Source organism: Mobula birostris, chromosome 9 (assembly GCF_030028105.1).
Source record: "Mobula birostris isolate sMobBir1 chromosome 9, sMobBir1.hap1, whole genome shotgun sequence".
In the NCBI taxonomy this organism is placed as follows: Eukaryota; Metazoa; Chordata; class Chondrichthyes; order Myliobatiformes; family Myliobatidae; genus Mobula; species Mobula birostris.
In genome coordinates, this window is record NC_092378.1 from 10081939 (window position 1) to 10103096 (window position 21158).

General features: G+C 40.9%; 1 protein-coding gene across 3 annotated transcripts in view; it reads right to left on the bottom strand.

Moving 5' to 3' along the window:
* The window catches only part of LOC140202529 (voltage-gated potassium channel KCNC2-like), a 196684-nt gene extending 184020 nt beyond the window's left edge, over positions 1–12664 (bottom strand). For 2 of the 3 annotated variants that reach the window (XM_072267480.1, XM_072267478.1), the window contains exon 1: positions 11500–12663. In XM_072267480.1, the coding sequence (XP_072123581.1) occupies positions 11500–12045 (546 nt within the window). In that variant the 5' untranslated portion in view covers positions 12046–12663. Of the gene's footprint in view, positions 1–11499 lie in introns of all 3 variants that reach the window. The other variant, XM_072267479.1, reaches the window with a different exon arrangement.
* Positions 12665–21158: the final 8494 nt, after the last annotated feature.

The following is a 21158-nucleotide window of genomic DNA, read 5'->3' on the forward strand; positions in this document are numbered from 1 at the left end:
GCCAGGGCTCACACTGACAATCAACAGGGAAGTCTAGATAACCTACTACACTATATGGGATATAGCTTTGCATATGATTGTTTTAACAAAAAAAAGCCTAATCTTGTCCTGATCTGCTCTTTGATGATCTAAATTGTCAGTACGAGTGCATTCCAAGACTAGGGACATCATTTCATTTGACAATTCATTCCAAAACTCAGGTGCTACATTAGGATGGAATGTTAAACAGAAGCCCCCGTTGTAATTGTTCAGGTGGATGGAAAGGAACATATGACATTCTCAATTGATATAGTACCCTGGTCAGTATCCAACCCCACATTCTCACCAAAACATTAGTCTTGTATTCAACTCCACACAAATTGTCAGGTTCACTTGCAAACAGAACAGTGACAACAGTTCCAAATTAATCCATTGACTGTGAAGTGTTTTAAGGAAGTGCTGTGTATATATATTTTTTTGTTTTTCCTTCTTCTCTTAATCAAGTCATTCTTTTCTTTGTCTCAGTTCCTCTGTGTGGTATCTGACAGTGAATTTCAATTTAATTACTGAGCAAGCGTAAGAGAGAACAGTGATAATCTGCTATCAACCTACTGGCATTAATTGACAGGCTTTAATAGTATGACTAACCGGTACAGCCAGCAACATGTGCCTAATTGCCTTTATTGATCTTTGTCTACTGACCCCAGACTCTGCTCTTTTCCCACATATTGCACTGGCTTCATGGAACCCATATCTAAAGTAAGCCTCAAATCATTAATCATATGAATGAATACAATAAGTTTCTACCCACATATTAAGTCCCCATTTCAAATTTGAGTCTGAATAGTTTCACTTACTGGCTACTCGTCCACAAGACCCAACTCAAAACTGATGAAATTTGCTTTTTTACTGGATCAATATAGTCGCCGGTGGAGAACTACAATCCAACTACTTTTCCTGGATTTGCATCCAGCTACCTCTGAATCTTGGTGTCCACCTTGTATATAGCAACATGGTGTATTATTTGGTAACCTGTGAAAATTATCGCTTGGAAACACCAACACTTCAGCTCAGTGTGTAAAATGTATTTCCTATGGATAGTTTTAATCTAGTTCAAAGGATCATTTATTATCAAAGTACGTATCTATATACTACTCTGAAATCGTCTTCTACAGATAGCCACGAAAAAAAGAAAGAACATGAGAGTTGTTCAAAGAGAAACATTAACCCCACCCCCACACAAAAAAGAACAGTATCCCTATCATCAGCCCCCAAACTCCCTCCCCCTGTACTAAGTGGAACAAGAGCATCAACCCCCCAAAACCCCTCCCCCAACAAAAAGAACAAAAATATTGACTCCCAAACAACCCCTCCCCGCACAAACAGAATGGATAGAAATAGGTGTAAAAACACAAAATATAAAAACCGTAAGTCTGAAAAAGTCCACGGTAACTGATGTTACTCTGAACACTGATCCACATGATGCTCCCTAACTGGAATGTGAAGTTCTAAAATATTAATTAATCAAACCAAATTTAGGAAAACTGCTTATAGTAATTTGTGGAAAGTAGCCATATTGAGGAATGTGATTCCATTATTAAACTACAGTATATCTTAATCTGAACATTAGAAAGAAAATATAATTTGAAGTTGCAATGACTTCATTGGAAGAAACACGGTTTGACATTAAAGTGATGAAGATGGAATTAAATAAAATTTAAAGTCATAAAAATGACGAGGATTCCATCTTCACTCAATACATTACCTACAAATTTAAACCCGCAACTATTCCATTATCGAATGATTCATTTTTCGTTGTTCCATTTCTCTTCTTTCCCCAGGAATAAAGCTTTGTCTTTGATCTTATAATCACCAAATATAAAAATTGGAATTGAAATAAATTACAGCTGCATCATGTAGAATTATAAACAAAGTTGCAAATTAAAAAGCCATTTTTGCCCAAATAAGTCAAATTCTTATGAAAGAACAGAACAACTTGGAATATTACAAGGCTTAAGCAATGTGTTCAAAGAGCAAAAAAAAATGAGGGAGAGGGAGATGGAGAGATGGACAGGGAGAGGGAGAGAGGGAGGGGGAGGGGGAGGGGGGAGAGGGAGAGAGAGAGGGGGAGGGGGAGGGGGGAGAGGGGGAGAGAGAGGGGGAGGGGGAGGGGGAGGGAGAGGATATTTTAGGTTCTTATGTCTTCTCTTTTTGATTGGCCTTGTGTGAAATGCCCTTGAACAAAATGTTTATGGGTCCTCAGCATCCCTTCATTTTAACAAATCTTTATGGGCACTATTCAATCTTTTAAGCATTCTTGTCATTAGCAAGCTCTTGCAACTGAGGCACTGACTAGGTTTAATGGAAATAAATTTATACTGCTCTGTTTCATGGAACCTCCTTAGCAGGGTTAAACTCAAGTGACCAGTCCAGATGAAGGATCTCAATTCGGAATGTTAACCATCTATTTCTGTTTACAGAGGCTGACTGTCTGAATGAATCCCTTCAGCAGCTTGTTTTTTTTTGTGCCCGTCAGTCAGTTTTTATTTTGCACACCAAACATACATCTAACTTTCCTCTTACTATGATAGTGAAGGAGGCCATTCAGCCCATCAAGTCTTTATGCAATTGCCTTATTCTCACTCTTTCTCTCTTTATTTCTCTCCACCTCAATTCCCCTCATTTTCCTTGTAACTCTGCAATTTATTCCCTTTCATATGCCCAACCAGACCTCATCTTTCCATTTATCTAAAAAAAATTTAAAGATTAATTACATTATAAGCAACTCATTGGAAGGTATCTAATCAGTGTTATTGTGTCTTAGTATCAGTATCATAGATTGCACCTTCACTAATGAGTAACCGTTCGTCAGTGAGTATTTGCACATCTTGCCTAGAATATTTGCCTTTAGAAATAAATTAAGGTTTAAAATTCAGAGTAGAGCGGGATGGAAAGAAACTGAAATTATTTAGTCTCTTCTGCCACCTCCCCTTGTCTATTGTTTTCGCTCTAGGTCTCTTTATCTAAGGAAGGGTGTTTTTGTAATGGAGAGCAGTGGATGTTCATCATATTAGTTCCTGGAATGGCAGCATTGACGCATGGAGAGATTTGGACATTTCGGCTCATCTTCACTGGAGTTCAGAAGAAAGAGAAGGCACCTCATTGGAAGTCATGAAATCCTGACAGGGCTGGACAGACAGAGAGAGTTAGAATATTGCAGGGAAGTCCAGAACCAGGAGTCACATCCTCAGAATCCCAATCAGGTTTAATATCACCAGCATATGTGAAATTTGTTGTCTTTGCAGCAGCAGCATAATGCAATACAAAAGAGAAAAATGAAACAGAATTACAGTAATTATTCATACACACACCCTCAAACACATATAAAATAGTTAAATTAAATAAGTAGTACAAAAATAAAAATAGTGAAGGAGTGTTCTTGGGTTCAACGTTTATTAGAAATCGGATGGCAGAGGGGAAGAAGATGTTCCTAAATCGTTAAGTGTGTGCCTTCAAGCTCACACTCAATGATCAGAACTGTAGGAATGATTGTGCTAAACGCTGAACTGCAGTCAATAAACAACATCCTGACATAGGTACTTGTATTACCCAGGTGATCCAAGATCACGTGAAGAGTCAATGAGATCACCTCTGCTGTGGACCTATTGTGGCTATAGGGAAATTGCAGTGGGTCCAGGTCCTTGCTGGGACATGGGTTAGTTCTAGCCAGCACTAACTTGGGGACCTGGTTGGCCATTTCGGATGGTGAGATGAAGAAATTTCATCATCCAGTGAGTGCTGAACCTGGAGAATTCTCAATCACTGAAGATACAGATGACAAATTCATAAATATATTCAAAAAAAGAGTTATATACAGAAACAATAACTGAAAGGTTCAAGAGATTATGGGGAGAAAACAGAAATGGGGCAATAAGTTTAGCCTGCTCTTCCATTCAATATAATCATTTAAATGGATGGCAGACAATAGATGTCATGTCAGTGTTAATAAATCAGATTGTGAGGCTGAAATGGTCGAATGGCGTACTCCTACTCCTACACCTATTGTTTTATGGCTCAGTTCTATCATGTTCTTCCCTACTTGTTTCTGTACAATCAGTTCATAATGGCTCCAACCTTTCCATGTTCCGAACTGTTTTCCAAACATGCTACCAAGCTATTAAGACTATTTTCAACACAATATTCTGTCCCTTCATTTCTTAATGGATCCTTTCAGCTAATGGACGGAGGAAACTTTCATTCAACCAGTCAAATTGGATTCAAGCCTAAATATCAATGGGCTGAACTTCTGGGGTACATTCATTTCCACTTTCAACACAGTTTACGTCTGTGAAACAGATCACTGCCAGCCTGTAATATTCTGGATCTAAAGAGCGAGGTCTTGGTTGGCCCCAGCAATTTGCTGTTGAATTTACAGCACTTTCTACAAAGCTTTGGCTCATTTTGCCTCAATTCGTACCTAGCATTCGCCAGTTCACTTTAAGATGGAAAAGAGAAAGTTTAAAGGGGATGTACAGAGCAAGATTTTCAGAATCAGAATCAGGTTTAATATCACCAGCGTATGTCATGAAATTTGTTGTCTTTGTGGCAGCAGTACAAAGCAATACATAATAATAGAAAAGATGTCATCACAAGAAAACAATGTCAAGAAAACAACCTCTCCTTCAATGTCACAGAAACAAAGGAGCTCGTTGCGGACTACAAGAGGATCAGAGACAGGCTCACCCCTACTGACATCAATGGATCTGGGGTTGAGAGGATGAACAGCTTCAAGCTCTACAGTATACACATCACTGAGGACCTCACTTAGTCTATTCAAACCAGCTGTGTGGTGATAAAAGCACAACAGCACCTCTTTCACCTCAGACAGTTGATGAAGTTCAGCAGGAGTCGCCAAATCCTAAGGACTTTCTACAGGGGCACAATTGAGACTGTCTGTATCACTGCCTGGTATGGGAACTGTACTTCCCTCAATCGCGGGGCTCTGCAGAGTGGTTTGGACAGCCCAGTGCATCTGTGAATGTAAACTTCCCACTATTCAGGACATTTACAGCGACGGGTGCATAAAAAGGGCCCGAAGGATCATTGGGGACCCAAGTCACCCCAACCACAAACTGTTCCAGCTGCTACCATCCGGGAGACAGTATCGCAGAATTAAAGCCAGGACCAACAGGCTCAGGGACAGCTTCTTCTACCAGGCCATCAAACTGATTAATTCACTCTGACACAATTATATTTATAAGCTATATTGACTGTTCTGTTGTATATCTTACTGTACATATTATTTATTACAAATTACTATAATTTGCACATTCAGATGAAGATGTAACAAAGATTTTTACAAGTATGTGAAAGATGTAAGAAATAAAGTCAATTAATTTAAATCTGATTCATAGTGTGTGTATATATATCCATCTATATACATACACACACACACACACACACACACACAGATATATATATTTAAATTAAGTAAGTTGTGCAAAAATAGAAATAAAAGAAACAATGAGATAGTGTTCATGAGTTCAATGTCCATTCAGAAATCAGATGGCAGAGGGGAAGATGCTGTTCCCGAATCGTTGCGTGTGTGCCTACAGGCTTCTGTACCTCCTCCCTGCTAATAACAATACAAACAAGACATGACCTGGATGATGGAGGTCGTTACTGATGTATGCTGTCTTTTTGAGGCATTGCTCTTTGAAGATGTCCCGGATACTATGGAGGCTAATGCCTATGATGGAGCTGATTAAGTTTACAGTTCTTTGCAGCTTATTTCGATCCTATGCAGTAGCCCCCTACCCCACATAACAGACAGGGATGCAGCCAGTTAGAATGCTCCCTACGGGACAAGCTGTGAGTACCTTTGGTGACATGCCAAATCCCCTCAAACTCCTAGTGAAATATAGCCGCATCATGCCTTCCTTGTAGCTGCATTGATATGTTTGGTTCAGGATTGGTCCTCACAGAGATTTTGACATCCAGGAACTTGAAATTGACTGATGTGTGTTCCCTCATCTTACCCTTTCTGAAGTCCACAATCAGTTCTTTGGTCTTAATGATATTGAGTGCAAGGTTGTCGCTGCAACGCCACTCAACTAGCTGATAAATCTCACTTTTTACATGGAGACTGACAGGTGCCTGGAATGCGCTGCCAGGAGAGTGATGGAAGCAGAATCAACAATGGCATTTAAGAGGATAGGTATGTGAATAGTCAAGGAGTGGAGGTATATGGATCTTGTACAGTACATACAGAAGGGATCAGTTTAGATTAGCATGCTGATGATACAACCATTGTTGGCAGAATCTCAGATATGACATGAGGGTGTACGGGAGTGAGATAGACAGATAGATACTTCATTGATCCCAAAGGAGATTACAGTGTCACAGAAGCATTACAAGTGCACAGATATTCAAATACACAAATATTAGAAGAGAAGATATACAGCTAGTTGAGTAGTGTCACAGCACCAGCCTTGCACTCTTCGTCAGAAAGACCAAAGAGCTGATTGTGGACTTCAGGAAGGGTGAGACAAGGAAGCACACACCAGTTCTCATCGAGGGATCGGAAGTGGAATGAGTGAGCAATTTCAAGTTCCTGGGTGTCAATATCTCTGAGTCTCTACCCTGTTCCCAACATAGCGATGCATCTATAAAGAAGGCAAGACAGCGGCTATATTTCATTAGGAGTTTGAGTTGATTTGGTACATCACTTAACACACTCACAAATTTCTACAGATGTTCCATGGAGCGCATTCTAACTGGCTATATCACCATCTGGTATGGGGGTGGCAGTGGCGGGGGGGGCGGGGGGGCTACTGCACAGGATCGAAGTAAACTGTGGAGAGTTGTAAAATTAGTCAGCTCAATCATGGGCACTAGCCTCTAGTCTCCGTAGTATTGAAAATATCTCCATGTGGTGCCTCAAAAAGGCAGCATATGGACGTGAACTCATGAACACTACCTCACTACTTTTTTTTATTTCTGTTTTTGCACTACTTACTTAATTTAACAGAGATATATATATATATATATATATCTCATGGATTGCATTGTACTGCTGCCGCTAAGTTAATGTATGTCATGACAACTGCCGGTGATATTAAACCTGATTCTGAATCTGATTCAGCAGAGATATTGTGGGACGAAGGGCTGATTGCTGTACTGCACTGTTCTATGTCCTAATCCACCCACAATAGATGAAATAGTGCTGGTATATATAATGAGGAATCATGAAACACTTTTTTTTCCCCCATGCAAGAACTTACCATACCAATAATAAAACTACAGGTGAGTCATGAATCATTCCCTGGTTCTCAGTTACAAAGCTGATCATCTTTCTTGGCATCTCCTCATATACGCATGTTGCACAAAGAAATAACTTGTCAAAAATTAGATGTTTTAATTTTAACTGAGAGCAATATGGATTAGGGTGAGTTTAATAGCATTACTCTGATGGTTTCTACTCACAGCACCATCTGTTCTTTCCAAAATGATAACACTAGATAATATAGAGTCTTCTGGAAAACAATATTAGAACATCAAACAGAATAACAAGTGTTAACTGTGAACTGGTAAAGGGTGTATTTTGTAAATGACCTTTAACTGAACTACGTCAAATAGATGCAAAAAGGTAATTAGCATTTTGCATTTTGTCACAGATGGTCTCTTGAATTACTGAATTCTGGGATTCAACACTGGTACTGTAGCTCGAACACTACCACACTGAATTGATTTAATCTATCTCTCATTTCTTTATTTTAGTTTATATTATGTTGCTGTTTTATAAGCTGACATAATTAAAGATTAGTTAAAACTTAGAATAATTTACAACTCCAGTGGCACCATTGGTTTTGTCAAATGTCCAATTGCACATAAATGAGAAAAGTCGGGATGAATTAATGTCCACAAAAAGAACATATGATTTACTTATTAACTGTATGTCAGTGAAATGAACCTTCAGTCTTTAAGCTTGGAAGCCACCCTTATGAGCGTTGACAATTTATTTTCAATAACCACGTGCTAACATCAAGATCTATTTTCTCTGACTGGCATTCCCCGTGGGAATGTGGAACAGCTCTGGGTTAAACCATGAAATGAGCTCTGAACATGTCAACTTCAATTAGGAATAGACTGAAGATGTGTGACTTTAAATGAAGATTGTACAAAGTTAAATCCATGTGTTTACACAGTGACCAGTTTACTGATTACTATTCCAATTAGCTTTCATTTTTGTTTCCCTTGTTAAGAATCCCATTAAAATATGTTCAGTTACAACTTCATAGTTTCATTTTCTTAAATGAGATTAAGCATTTTGGCAGTGGTCCAAATTGATTGCTGGAACTGAATCCCTGTTAACTCATTTATCTTGCTTTGAGTAGATTTACTTCAAATATTCAGATGGCTATGGATGTTTCTGTGCTGTTATATAAACTTGAATTCCACTCTGCAACTGGGGAGTTAAACCAATAATCAAATCCATGGTGCTAATAAAAAAAGCATAGGTGACTATGAAACAACTGTATTGTCAAAAATAAACAGTATTTTCACTAACATCTTTCAGGAAATCTTGCGATCTTTACCCATTCTATATGTGGCTCTTAACTGATTTATGTAATTGATTGAGAAGCAATTCGTTTTGGTATTAGCTAACATTAATAAATGCCGACCAGCAAATACCCACAACCGTTGCAAACAAAACATCAGAATATTTTCTTTTAAAAATCAAGATTACCCTGAAGGTGTTAAATCATCAATTTTAAGTTTTAAACGGTGCAGTTTCAATTGATCTGTTTAGCTGTAGGTTGCAGCCATGAGGGTGTATAGGAAGGGGCACATATGCCCTGTACACATCTTGTTGCCGGGAGGGAAGACATTATAAAATGGGAGAGGAGTTTACATTCTGAAATAAAACTGTGAGCTACCTCAGCAGCACGGGACCATGATATAAACCAGAACATTCATGGCAAGAAGGGAGCCCTTTGATTTGCGTGGAAATAAACGGTTTAAAAACAGTTCCTAAAATGGTACTGAGCAATGCATGGGATTTTTTTTTTCCGTTTCCTCCCTTTCATTTTTTTTTGACTCACCGGGTAGCACCAGCCAGCCAAGAGACCAGATTTCAGAGCAAAGGAGATGGCGGTCGCCATGGCAACCCGAGCAGGAGCTGCGCAGCCAAGCGAAGCGCGTGCGCGAGGGAAGCGGCGCGTGACCACGCGTGCACTGGGCCCCCTCCCTGTCAATCACAGCGTGCCTTTCCGCCAAAATTAGTTTTTAATGCAGCAAAACTGTTTCCTCTGGAGGCGCAAATAAATGGGGGGGGGGGAAAAACGCCATCAAATATTCCTGAAGTGATTGTGTTATCCGGTCACTGAAACTGTTGCTGCAGTTATTACATAACCACGTGTTTACTGATCGAACTGACTGAAATAGCGTGAACATTAAATCCACGCAAATAAAGTGTAAACGTCCCCCCGGCCCCCATAATCAGAAGCTATTGCTCTTCACTGGCTGACTTGTCTCCCATGTAAATTCTGCAACATTTCATACGTGCATGGATGTCACTGTTTCCAGTGCCCTTTCTTCAGTTGGTTAAATATTATGTATGCTAACTTCCTTTTACAAATTCCCCTTAAAGGAACACTCCAATCTCGTCCTTCGGAACCGCCTTTCATCCTCACAATGTAAAAACAAAAACCGCTTCTACTCTCTCCGTTATCGGCGTTCATCAACAGTGAATTAATATTAATTTGCCGTTGTGACTAAAAGGAGACATTCCCGAGCCAACAATTAAACTTCACCGGGAAAGACTTCTAGCAAGATACAATCAATAGACTGTGAACGTGAAACCAGGAAAAAAGATTCTTGATAATATCCCCATTTTACATTCTTGTTTGGCATAATCAGGTCGATAATATTAATACTAACAACAGTACCTTTGCATGAGGTGAGGTGTTACGGTGTTTGATATTAGTTCAGAAATTTCTAAACTCAACTCCTGAGATGTTAGGATATACAGTTTTCTTCTTCTTCTGTGCGCCTTCCTCTTAATTAAATGACATATCTACTGCCCGGAGTGAAAGGACTTTCTTTGCAATGACCATGATCGCCGTGATTTAAATCTGCATTGTTAAAGAGAGCTTACTGCCCCTTCTGAAAGTCCTATTGCAACAGGTTGCAACTGCAGATCCATATCAAAGAATCTACTTAATAAACATTGAACGGTCGCAGAAGTAATTGTTATCTGCCACCCATGAATCGCAAATTGAAACTGCGGCCATTGCAATCGCCCCTGAAAACAGCTCAAATTTAATATGACTATTGGATCAAAAAGTGAATCAAGACTATTTATAGGCAACGTTGTTCTTTGGCTTTCCAGATACGAATATGCAATGCGAAGTAAGAATTCGTCCAACTTCTTTGAGGAAGATCTCAAATAATTTTGCTAGGTAGTTATAATCACTTTCAAAAATAAAGTGGCTGTGCTTATTATAGCGTATTATATCAGCACATGCTGATTAGAATAGTCAGTACAAATTATATACGGTAAATTTCTCCAAATATAGCTGGCTTAGATTGCCGCAATTAATAGGGAGTCTAACAACAGAGATTCCCCCTCCCCCCCAAGTCATCCAATGTCACCCACAGCCCATAATCAACATCTCAGAACTCACTAGTGGTACAAACTTAACTGGACGAAACAAAAAAAACCTGCTGTTGCTATTGTGGTCAAAGGCTGAACATGCCCAGCCTCCACAAAGACTTTATAGATCTACCAAGGCACAAGGCAGGAGTGTGGTGGAATTATTTCCTCGTGTCTGAATGTACACAACTCCAACAACACACAGAAAGTTTAATACCATCCAGGTCTATGCAAACCAATTCTTAATTATTCACTCCTCTGGCTTCCGTGTGCGCCCCCCGCCCGAAGCACCGCGGCGCCCCGGCGGATCCCCTTCAACTCAACTTCCCAAATATTTAACTGAGGTGCATGAGGCTATCAACCCGCACACCATCGGCATCTGGAAACCTACTGCAATTGCTTCATGGAGGCTGCATCTAAATCCTGGACTTCCCTACCTAACAACATGGTGGGAGTACCTTCACAACACAGCAAGGAAACTAGCTCAGCGCCACCTTCTCAAGGCCAATCAGGATCTGCGAATCCCGTGCACAAATGGAGAAGGGAATACGGAACAAACTGAATGGCATCAAACTGCGCGAGTGGGGGGGGGGGCGCAATAACACGAACAAGTGTAGCATCTCAGTGCCGGTGCTGAGTTTGCATACATGAATGGCCGTGCAACCTGTAACACTTTCCATTGAGGAAAAACGAAAATACCCGGCCAGGTTAGCGTAAACACTGCTTAGTTTAGCTTTGGACAACCTCTTCAAGCACTGAGACAAAATAATAATTAAATGAATAATCGGCAGGAAAATTGTGCCTTGCCCTCCCCAAACCCGTCCCCTCTATTCAGCTGTTTCGCTCGCCCTGTTGTTTCTTACCCTCGCAGCTCTGGAAGAGTACGGATCCTCAAAAAGTGCCCATATCCTCGGTTGCCACCTCTTCCAGCGGCTGATCTTACCGCCGCCCCCGGGACTGCACTCCTCGATGCCCAGTCGCTTGTTGAGTTCTTCTTCGTCCTCGCCGTCTTGAACCTCCCCGGTCAGGAGATCGGGCGCCTCGAAGATGTCGAGGGCTTCCTCGGCGTCCCGGTGTTGCCTGTAAGTCATCCAGCAACAAGGCTCCACGTCGGTCTCGTCAATACCCCAGAAGGCCAGCTCCTCTTCGAAAAGTGGCCCGCACACATCGGCCGGGCAGTGCAGTTTGCCCGTCCGGTAGTAGTTGAGGACATAAGCGAAGACCCCCGGATGCCGGTCGAAAAAATACTGGTTCACTCTGGGGTCATATTCGGGGTTGCTTTGCCCATCGGAGTCGGCGAGCAGCGCTAGCCGGGTCCCGGGAAGGGTTTTTAACGTGTTCCTGTAAGTTTCGTGCCGAGTTCCCCCCACGTTGAGAACTATTCTCTCGTTCCCTTCGATCTTGCCCATCTCTCCGGCTCAGACATGACTCGGAAAAAGAGACCCGCTGCAGTGAAATATTTCTTTCTCTCTTTTTTTTCTTTGGAATGGGGAGGGGTGAATGGGATTTTTTTTGTTGTTGTTGTTGTTGTTTTCGCCTGTTAATGTTTTTCCGCGGCAGCTGAACGCTGAGCCCCCTTCTGTGGCGTTCCCGGTCGCCGCATGCAGACAGCCAGGCGAGCAGGTGAAGGCAAACGAAATGACACTGCTGCTCAGAATTGACCAGTTCCCTTTCCTCCCTCCTCGGGAGTGCGACCGACCTCTGAGAGTGAAAGAGCGAGGAAAGTGATCGCCTTATTTTCTGAAAGTACGTGACCGTGTTTTCCTTGCAGGGAGAAGGCAGCAGACAACACCCTGCTCCCGAAGCCCACGTAATGCCTCGGTGTTATGTTTTAGCATCACTTCTTCCTGTTATTTACAAATTGCCTCTGAAGGTCGCTGACAATGCGAACATGGGTGCAGAGAGAGGACCAAGCATTTTTTGTTGAAAAAAAATAATAATACTGGTTGCACAAAGCCTGGTATCCGGGCTATTGTCAAAGCTGAACTAACACCCGACAACTTGTTGGATTGAGACCGTTACGCACGTTTTTTTTTCCCCTCGTTAACCCCCTTCCCTCCACTACCAATCACTCCTGCTCACCTCTGAGATCGCGGTCTATTCATGAGAGACATCCGCTTCCTAAACTGCCTATCGAGGTACACGCATTATTTGTGTAAGATGCCAGTGTTTCACTACCCTTTGCAATGACTGTATAAACCGCAGCCGATTCACGCGGAAACCGTCAATGGAGGATTCCACCAAAATATGAATTAAAACAACGATATATGTCGGGAGTCTCGCTTAGCACATATCAGAATATTAAAAACAATGTGTGTTAACCCTGTAGCGACCGTTAGTGTTAAACTTTGGTAGTTCCCAAGCACCAGACTGCCTGCTCAACAGATGGAGGCAAAGCGGCCTCTAGCTACAGGTGAGTCTTGTTGCCAACTCGCGGCGGCCTGCGCTGGTATTACAATAAAGGATTCGCCTTGTACAATGCATTTGATCCCACACTTTGTGAACGCGCGTGATGGTGGCTCAGTTTCCGTGGGGCCCGCTCGTTCAGCGGATCATCAGTTGCAGAATACTGTTGAAATTCGCACCGCGCGTCGTCAGCTGTTATTAATAGGCCCTCGCAACACATTTCGCGGTTCTGTTAAGAAGCCCTAAATACAGCCTAATACTCGTCTTGCCAGTGGAGATAGGAAACCACATAAATTATTTCTAAATATGAACTCAGAATGTGAAAGCTAATGGGATGTGAGAAATTAAGTTAAGTCCCACTGAAAACCCCCGGTTGCACAAAATAAGCATCGGACTTGGATCTAGGTCAGTGGTTTCTGCAATTATGCAGTTAGTTCCCACTCGGTGCGACAGGGATACCACCTTCCACACCCCCTCCCACCCCCACCTTTTCCTCTGAGCTTTCCAGCTCTGTGTAATTTTTAAAGCGCCAACAAAATTCCCATGATTAAATCATGGAATCTTCTGAGTAATTGTTGGATGAGGACTAAATTACTTAAAGTGTCGTTGTAAAGTCACAAGGTCTCGTTGCTAAGTGAAAACTGAGGTCAGGGCTCAACCGTGGATTATTCATGGTCTACAGACCTGTAGATGATCACGTTTATTAACAAATTTCTACAGAGGTACAGTGGAGAGCATACTAACTGGCTGCATCACCGTCTGGTATGGGGCGGGGAAGGGGGTGTGAGGGCTAACTACAGAGACTCTAAGTAAGCTGCGGAGAGTTGTAAGTTTAGTCAGCTCCATCACGGACACTAGCCGCCTCAGCACCCAGGACATCTCTTTCCCCCTCTGCCATCCGATTTCTGAATGGACATTGACCCTATGAACACTACCTCATTTTTTAAAAAAAATTTCCGCTTGGCACTCCTTATTTAATTTAACTATTATATATATACTATAATTCACAGTTTTAATTTTATTATTATGTATTGGATTTTACTGCTGCGGCAAAGACAACAAATATCACGACACTTGCTGGTTTTATTAAACCTGATTCTAATTATTTTCTCCTGTGTGATCCGGTAATCTAAATGTGACACTCAACATGGATGGTAAAGTGTAACAGGTAGGAGATACATTGATAGAAATGGAAAGTCCTGAAAATGTTTCAGCAGTTCAGGAAGCACCTGTAAAGATCCTAATTTGAAGAAGGGTCTCTGATCTGAAATGTTTCTCTTTGCCAAATGCTGCTGTTTGCTGAGGTATTCTTTCTGGAGTTTTCTATTTTTATTTTGGATTTACGACTTCTACAATTTTATTTTGACGTTCTGGAGGTGCAGCAACCTTACAGAGCACCAGAATTTAAGTCAAGCTCGGAAATATGATCAGTTTCCCAATTCATCTCTGAATGGGGCACTCACTATTTCTGCACCAGCTCTCTCTCTCTTCCACCTACATCACTGCCACCTCCCTGCATCACTACACTTCGCAAATTCTCATCATTAATAACGTTGAAGACATACTGTTCATTTTGGTTCTGTAAGATCCATATCGAAAGGTGTAAAGTCCCCAGGAAGGAAGCTCTGCTCAGCCTGTATTGCACAGACAATGTGACAACAACCAACCAACAGTAGCTGCAGAATCAGTCTGTTTCCTGTTGTGATTTGTAGCCATCCAGAGATGTTTGGTTTCTCTACCAGTAGACCCCAGGACTATTTTGAATGACCAGGAGGTTCAGAATCTAATTATAAACTAAATTGTTTTAGACCATAAGACATGGGAGCAGAATTAGGCCATTCAGTCCATCAAATCCATCTTGGCTGATTTACTATCCCTCTCAGCCCCATTCTCCTGCCTTCTCCCCATAACCTTTGACACCCTTACTAATCGAGAACCTATTTTTAAGCCTCTTTAAATATACCCAATTGATTTGGCCTACACAGCCAACAGGTTGTTTGGATCTATTGCAAGCATAAGCTGAAAACTGTTCAGTTTTCTTCATTTGCATTCTAGAATCAACATTTTAGGATCTGAGTTATGAGTCTACAGTCTGTAGATGTAGCTTTTGTATGTTTATACTCAGAGAGCATGCTCTGAAATGTTCTTGGCATTCACCAAGATATACGAGAATGTTAGGGATGAGTGGAGGGAAGAATATGGAGGGTCTCAAAATGTTTTTCAGGTTATGTGATTCCGATTTACTAGGTAGGCACATGGATGATGGAAAAAGGGGGTGTCATACAGGACGGAAGAGTTAGATTGATCTTAGAGTATGTTAAAAGATTGGCACAACATCGTCGGCCAAAGAGTCTGTAATATACTTAATGCTCTATGCTCTATGTAATCTTCACTTGTAGCAAGAGATTTATATACAAAGAAAAATTGCATTTCAGATGCATCCCACACAAAACAGATGCTGATATTTTACAGGTGTAGGTCATTAGGTGTTTGAAGAGATTTGGTTTATCAACTAAAACACTTGAAAACTTCCATAGAAGTACTGTGGAGAGCATTCTGACAGGCCACATCACTGTTTCATATGGGGTGGGTGGGAGGGGTGTTACTGCACAGGATTGAAAGAAGCTATAGGACATTGTAAAATTTGTCAGCTCCATCTTGGGTACTAGCCTTCATAATACCCAAGACATCTTCAAGGAGCAGTGCCTCAGAAAGATGACATCCATTACTAAGGACCCCCATCACCCAGGACATGCCCTCTTCTCATTGTTACCATCAGGAAGGAGGTACCGAAGCCTGAAGGCACACACTCAGTGATTTAAGAACAGCTTCTTTCTCGCTGCCATATGATTCCTAAATGGACATTGAACCCATGGAGACTACCTCACTTTTTAAATATATATTATTTCTGTTTTTGCACTACTTTTAATCTATACAATACACACACACACACACACACACACACACACACACACACATATATACACACACACACACACACACACACACATACATACATACTTTCTGTACTTATTTTTTCTTTCTATATTATCATCTATTGCATTGAACTGCTGCTGGCTAAGTTAACAAATTTCACGACACATGCTGATGATAACAAACCTGACTCTGATTCTGACCAAGACATGCCATTCACAGTAACATAACAGAAGGTGATAAAATGCTAAATGTGAGTAGTAGGAAGCCTACTGAAATAGCCAAGTGTCAAGGGGAGAGATGTGGTGCTGTAACCTTTAGCCCCAGGACTGCAGGAACATGGTACAATAGGAGCAGGGCAGTTGAAGTAATGCCATCCAACTTCTTTTCTCATACTTTGAGAACCCACTAAAAATAACAACTATAAAACAGAACATGCACAAGGGGATAACTTCAATCTACTTCATTTTCCCTATTATTGAAATGTTCCCACAGCCAATGGACTCACTTTCAAGTACTCTTCCTCTTGTGTTCTCCTTATTTATTGCTATTTATTTATATTTGCATTTGCACAGCTTCTTGCCTTCTGCAATGTGGTTGAACGCCATTGTTGGGCAGTTTTTCATTGATCCTATTATAGTTACTATTCTTTAGATATGTTGAGTATTCCCACAAGAAACTGGATCTCAGGGTTGGGTTGTATATGCTGACATATATGTATTTTGATAATAACATTTACTTTGAACTTTGATCTCTTGGTAAAGAGAACCTAGAAGCTTATGGGCAACCACACACTTCTTTTAGAACAATTATAAGCATAAACAGCCGTGAAACTTTTTCTTCCACTTTAAAAGACTCGAAACATCATGTCTCTTGCTTCCATCTTCCCTGCCATTTTGGCACTTGCTGATTTACATAGTCTTCATTTCATATGGGTCAGTCATATGGGACATATCTGATTTAGAGTCAAAATGGTGTGGCATGCTAGTGAGGTCCATGTGGGGAGGAAGGTGCATTTGCAGTCTCAGTCACCACACAGTCTCCAAAGTAAACCACTATGGAGCTCACAGGGAGGCTGCCTGCCTCCACTATGAAAGATATTGAGGTTGGGGAAATAGGACTGGCATCAGTTTAGTCTGTGACTTCCTAAGTATTTATGGTGACATCCCACAACTGCAATTTCCCCAATATGGAACCGTCCTTTTGCAGGTTCTAAGGGATGCTTTTCATTGGAAGCAAAATTAAGGGAGCTTTCAGCAACAAAATGCATAAACCTTGTTTTATCCCTTATATTTGTGTTAATTATATAGATGCATTGTTGAGAAGATTGGAGTCATGGCTGATTTAATTTATTGCTGCAGCAGGCATGCTCAGAACTGTATACAAGCCCCTTATGTTTCTGAAAGGGATTGCAAAGATATGGATTAACAAAAATATGTCAACATTATGTCAATTTCATCAGAGTCTCCAGGATAGTCTTACTTAAGAAGTGTGTGCTTTGCAAGCTGAGAACTGATAATTTCCACTATAGCACAGAGCCCATAGGGATGGAATTTCAGGCACAGTGGAAAGCTAATACCTGCAGCCAATCAAGGTAGTAATGCAAGGTGCAGACGCCCCCCCCACCCCACTCATCCAAACAATTGAATGGAATACAGGAGTATGAAGTAAAGATTTGGATTTAAGAATCACCAAGATAGCTCCTCTCTCCCTCTTTAGCAAATCGATAGGACCATATATATTTACCAGATTAAGGATGGTGCTGTGTTTTAACTCTCATTTGAAATGATGTATATCTGACAGTGTACTTCTCCCTCAGTTGAGCACTGAATTATTAGCTGAGGTATCTGACCACAAATTCCTGGAATTGAAATTTGAATCCTTAATTTACTTACTAGGACCCTACACACATGGGCTGATACTACCGAACACCTGACTGGTCCTGTTACAAATTCAAAGGTGTAGCCAAAAACAAGGGACTTATCAGTCACACGGTGCTCCTATGGAACATGAGTAATGATCATTTATTTAAATGTTGACCCTTGCATCACACCAAGGAGACACAAAAGTTTTATTTAGACAGCAATGAAGTCTTGGTCCTCAAGATAAGTAAGTTGACTTCCATTCGTGTTCGACAAAGTTTGGCATTAATGGAAGTTTAAACTAAGTCCTTCCCTCGGACAACATTGGTGGCATGGAGAGGGGAGACTTGCAGCATGGGCAACTGCTGGTCTTCCATACAACCTTGCCCAGGCCTGCGCCCTGGAAACCTTCCAAGGTGCAAATCCATGGTCTCACGAGACTAACGGATGCCTATATATAAACTAAGTTGGAAGTCGACTAAGTTGCCAATGAGCTAGTGATTCAATTAAGCATGAGTCTTAACTATGACAGCACCTCAATTCAGGAGGTCAGCCTACACTTGGAAACTTGTTGAAGAACTACTGAACTATGTCCAGCCAAAATAGAGTACCTGCACTAGATTCCATTCATAACTATCTAGTCATATCTGGAGAATATATAACCAACTGCATGATTTCAAGAAATAGATAATAGATTTGTCTTAATGCATCTTTCATGGTGTGTGCTCCTCTGAATAATGTTACCTTAATAGTGTCCTTGTCTGGCCACGGTGGGGAAGGCCATCCTGGTGGGTCCATCCTCCATACTGTATGATTTTACTTCATTCTTTCTCTGCAATAGTGAAAACATTCCCCCATAGAGAATGGCACATCTGCTTCTTATAAGTTCTCGAAGGGGATTGGGTAAAATAAGCATCTCCCAGTGGCAGTGTGCTAGAAGTGAGACCAGGCAAAATGCCAGGAAGGAAACTGCTAAATGTCAGTTCCAGCTTCAGAAATTGCTACTGAGATTCTCATCATTTTTCAAGCTCACAAATTCCTCATGACCATCCATCTTAGCTGAATCTAGGTATAGCCGAGCCATATCATTCTCAATTAACCTTGACTGAAGTACATTTCAGTTTAAAAACTCTGAGTTGCAATGCTCCAATCCATTTGATTATACATGTAAGAAAGTTTAGGAAGGGCATGGTCTCGAAATGCCAAAAGTATTGAATACACAGAGGTAGGAATAATTTTGATCTGAGTAGTATATAGAATATAAAATACAGAAACGGATCCTTCAGCACCCAATGTTATGCTAAGCTAATTAAATTTATAATCAAATGCTCAACTAACCTATTTCCTTATGCCGACACAATGTCCACATCCTTTCATTTCCTGCACATTCTTGTGCCAATCTAAGAGACTCTTGAGCCCCTCTATGGTATTTGTCTCCACCATCTCCACTGGCACCCACCACTCTCTGTGTTAAAAAGTGCCCTGTACATCCCCTCTGAACTTACCCCTCTCAATTTAAATACAAGGAGGATGCAAAGATATTGATCAAGGCCTCAACAATCTCATTTCTTGTCTTTCACATCAGGCCCTGGAGACTTATGCACCTTAATGTTCTTTAAGAAACTCAATACACCTCCTTCTTCACCCTTGTAATTTGTCTGGGTTCTCTCCAACCTGATGACATGAGCATCGATTTCTCCTTCCAGTAAAAAAAATCCCTCCCCCTGCCCTTTCCTTCTATTTCCCACACTGATCTCTTACCTCTTCTCACCTGCCTATCACCTCACCCCGCTTCTCTTCCCCACTCCCTTTCTCCTATGGTCCACTCTGCTTTCCTATCAGATTCCTTCATCTCCAGCCCTTTACCTTCTTCACCCATCTGGCTTCACCTATCATCTTCTAGCTATCCTTCTTCCCTTCCACCCACCTTTTTATTTCTTTACAGTCCTGAAGAAGGGTCTTGGCTTGAAATGTTGACTGTTCATTTCCATGTGTGCTGACTGACCTATAAAGTTCCTCTACCATTTTATGTATGGTGCTTTGGATTTCCAGCAAGCAGAATTTCTTGTGTTTAGGATTTACCATCTCCTTCTTTATTTCAACATACCGAGAATATTAGAATGATCCACAATGATCTTCCTATACACCCCCTCATTCTTTTCCTCAGTAAATATTGATGTAAACAGGATGGAGAAGTACCTTAAATGTGAATTCATGATCCTGTAAAGAGAAGACATGCAGGGAATCACAGAAAAGTCACAGTTATGACAACCTTCAAAGAGAAAAAATCTTCTCAGTAGATGTGAATTTCCTTCCACAGTCTCAATGTAGTTTCTGCCCATAAAAAAACACAATAGACATGATTTTCACAATCTGACAAATCCAAGGAACATATGAGGAATAGTACTGTCACTTCATATAGCTTTCTTTGACCCATGAAGTTCTTGAACTTCAAAGTTAGAGAGGGATTATAGAGGATTTTTCTTAAACTTAATTGTCTCCAAAAATTTGTCACCATCTTGTCAGTTTGATGAATACATATCACGATTCACCACAGACCAAACCCCAGTGTACTTAAGAGTCCAACAGGACTGTATCATTGAGATAAGGTACAGTATGTCTCAATACTTCATCTTAACCCCAGCAATATTCCTGCTGCAATAGTTTAAATCAAAGGACTGATGGAGTAACTCATCTCCTAAGTCACCAAAGCCTGACCAAAGTTCATGTCACAGCTATGATGGAATACCCCCTATAAGTACAGTTTTAGCAACACTCAGGAAACTCAAAACTATAATCTGAATCAGTTTAATATCACCAGCATATGTCATGAAATGTGTTGCTTTGCCACAGCAGTGCATTGCAATACATAGAGAGAAAAACTATAAATTACAATAGGAAGTATATATAAAAAATAAATAAGTAGTGCTAAGAGAGAGTGAAAAATACTGAGAAAATATTTATGAGTTCATTGTCCATTCAGAAATCTGATGGCAGAGCAATTCTTGAAATGTTAAGTGTGTGTCTTCAGGCTCCTAAAGCTTCTCCTTGATGGTGTATGAACTACAAACCAGGAGCAATCCCCGCCTGCTCTAGAAGTTGGAGATATGGCCAATATATAGTAGACACGTAAAAGTGTTGGAGAGGTGTTTACATAATTCTACAAAATCCATGAGCAGGATAGACCAATGTAGCATCTTCTCCCATATCAGCTCTCAACCATGCTCAGTCAGCTGTGGTGAATGGGTCACATTATCCACACAACTGACATCAGATTCCTGAAACAAACTCAATATTCCAAGCACAGCAAGCAATTTACA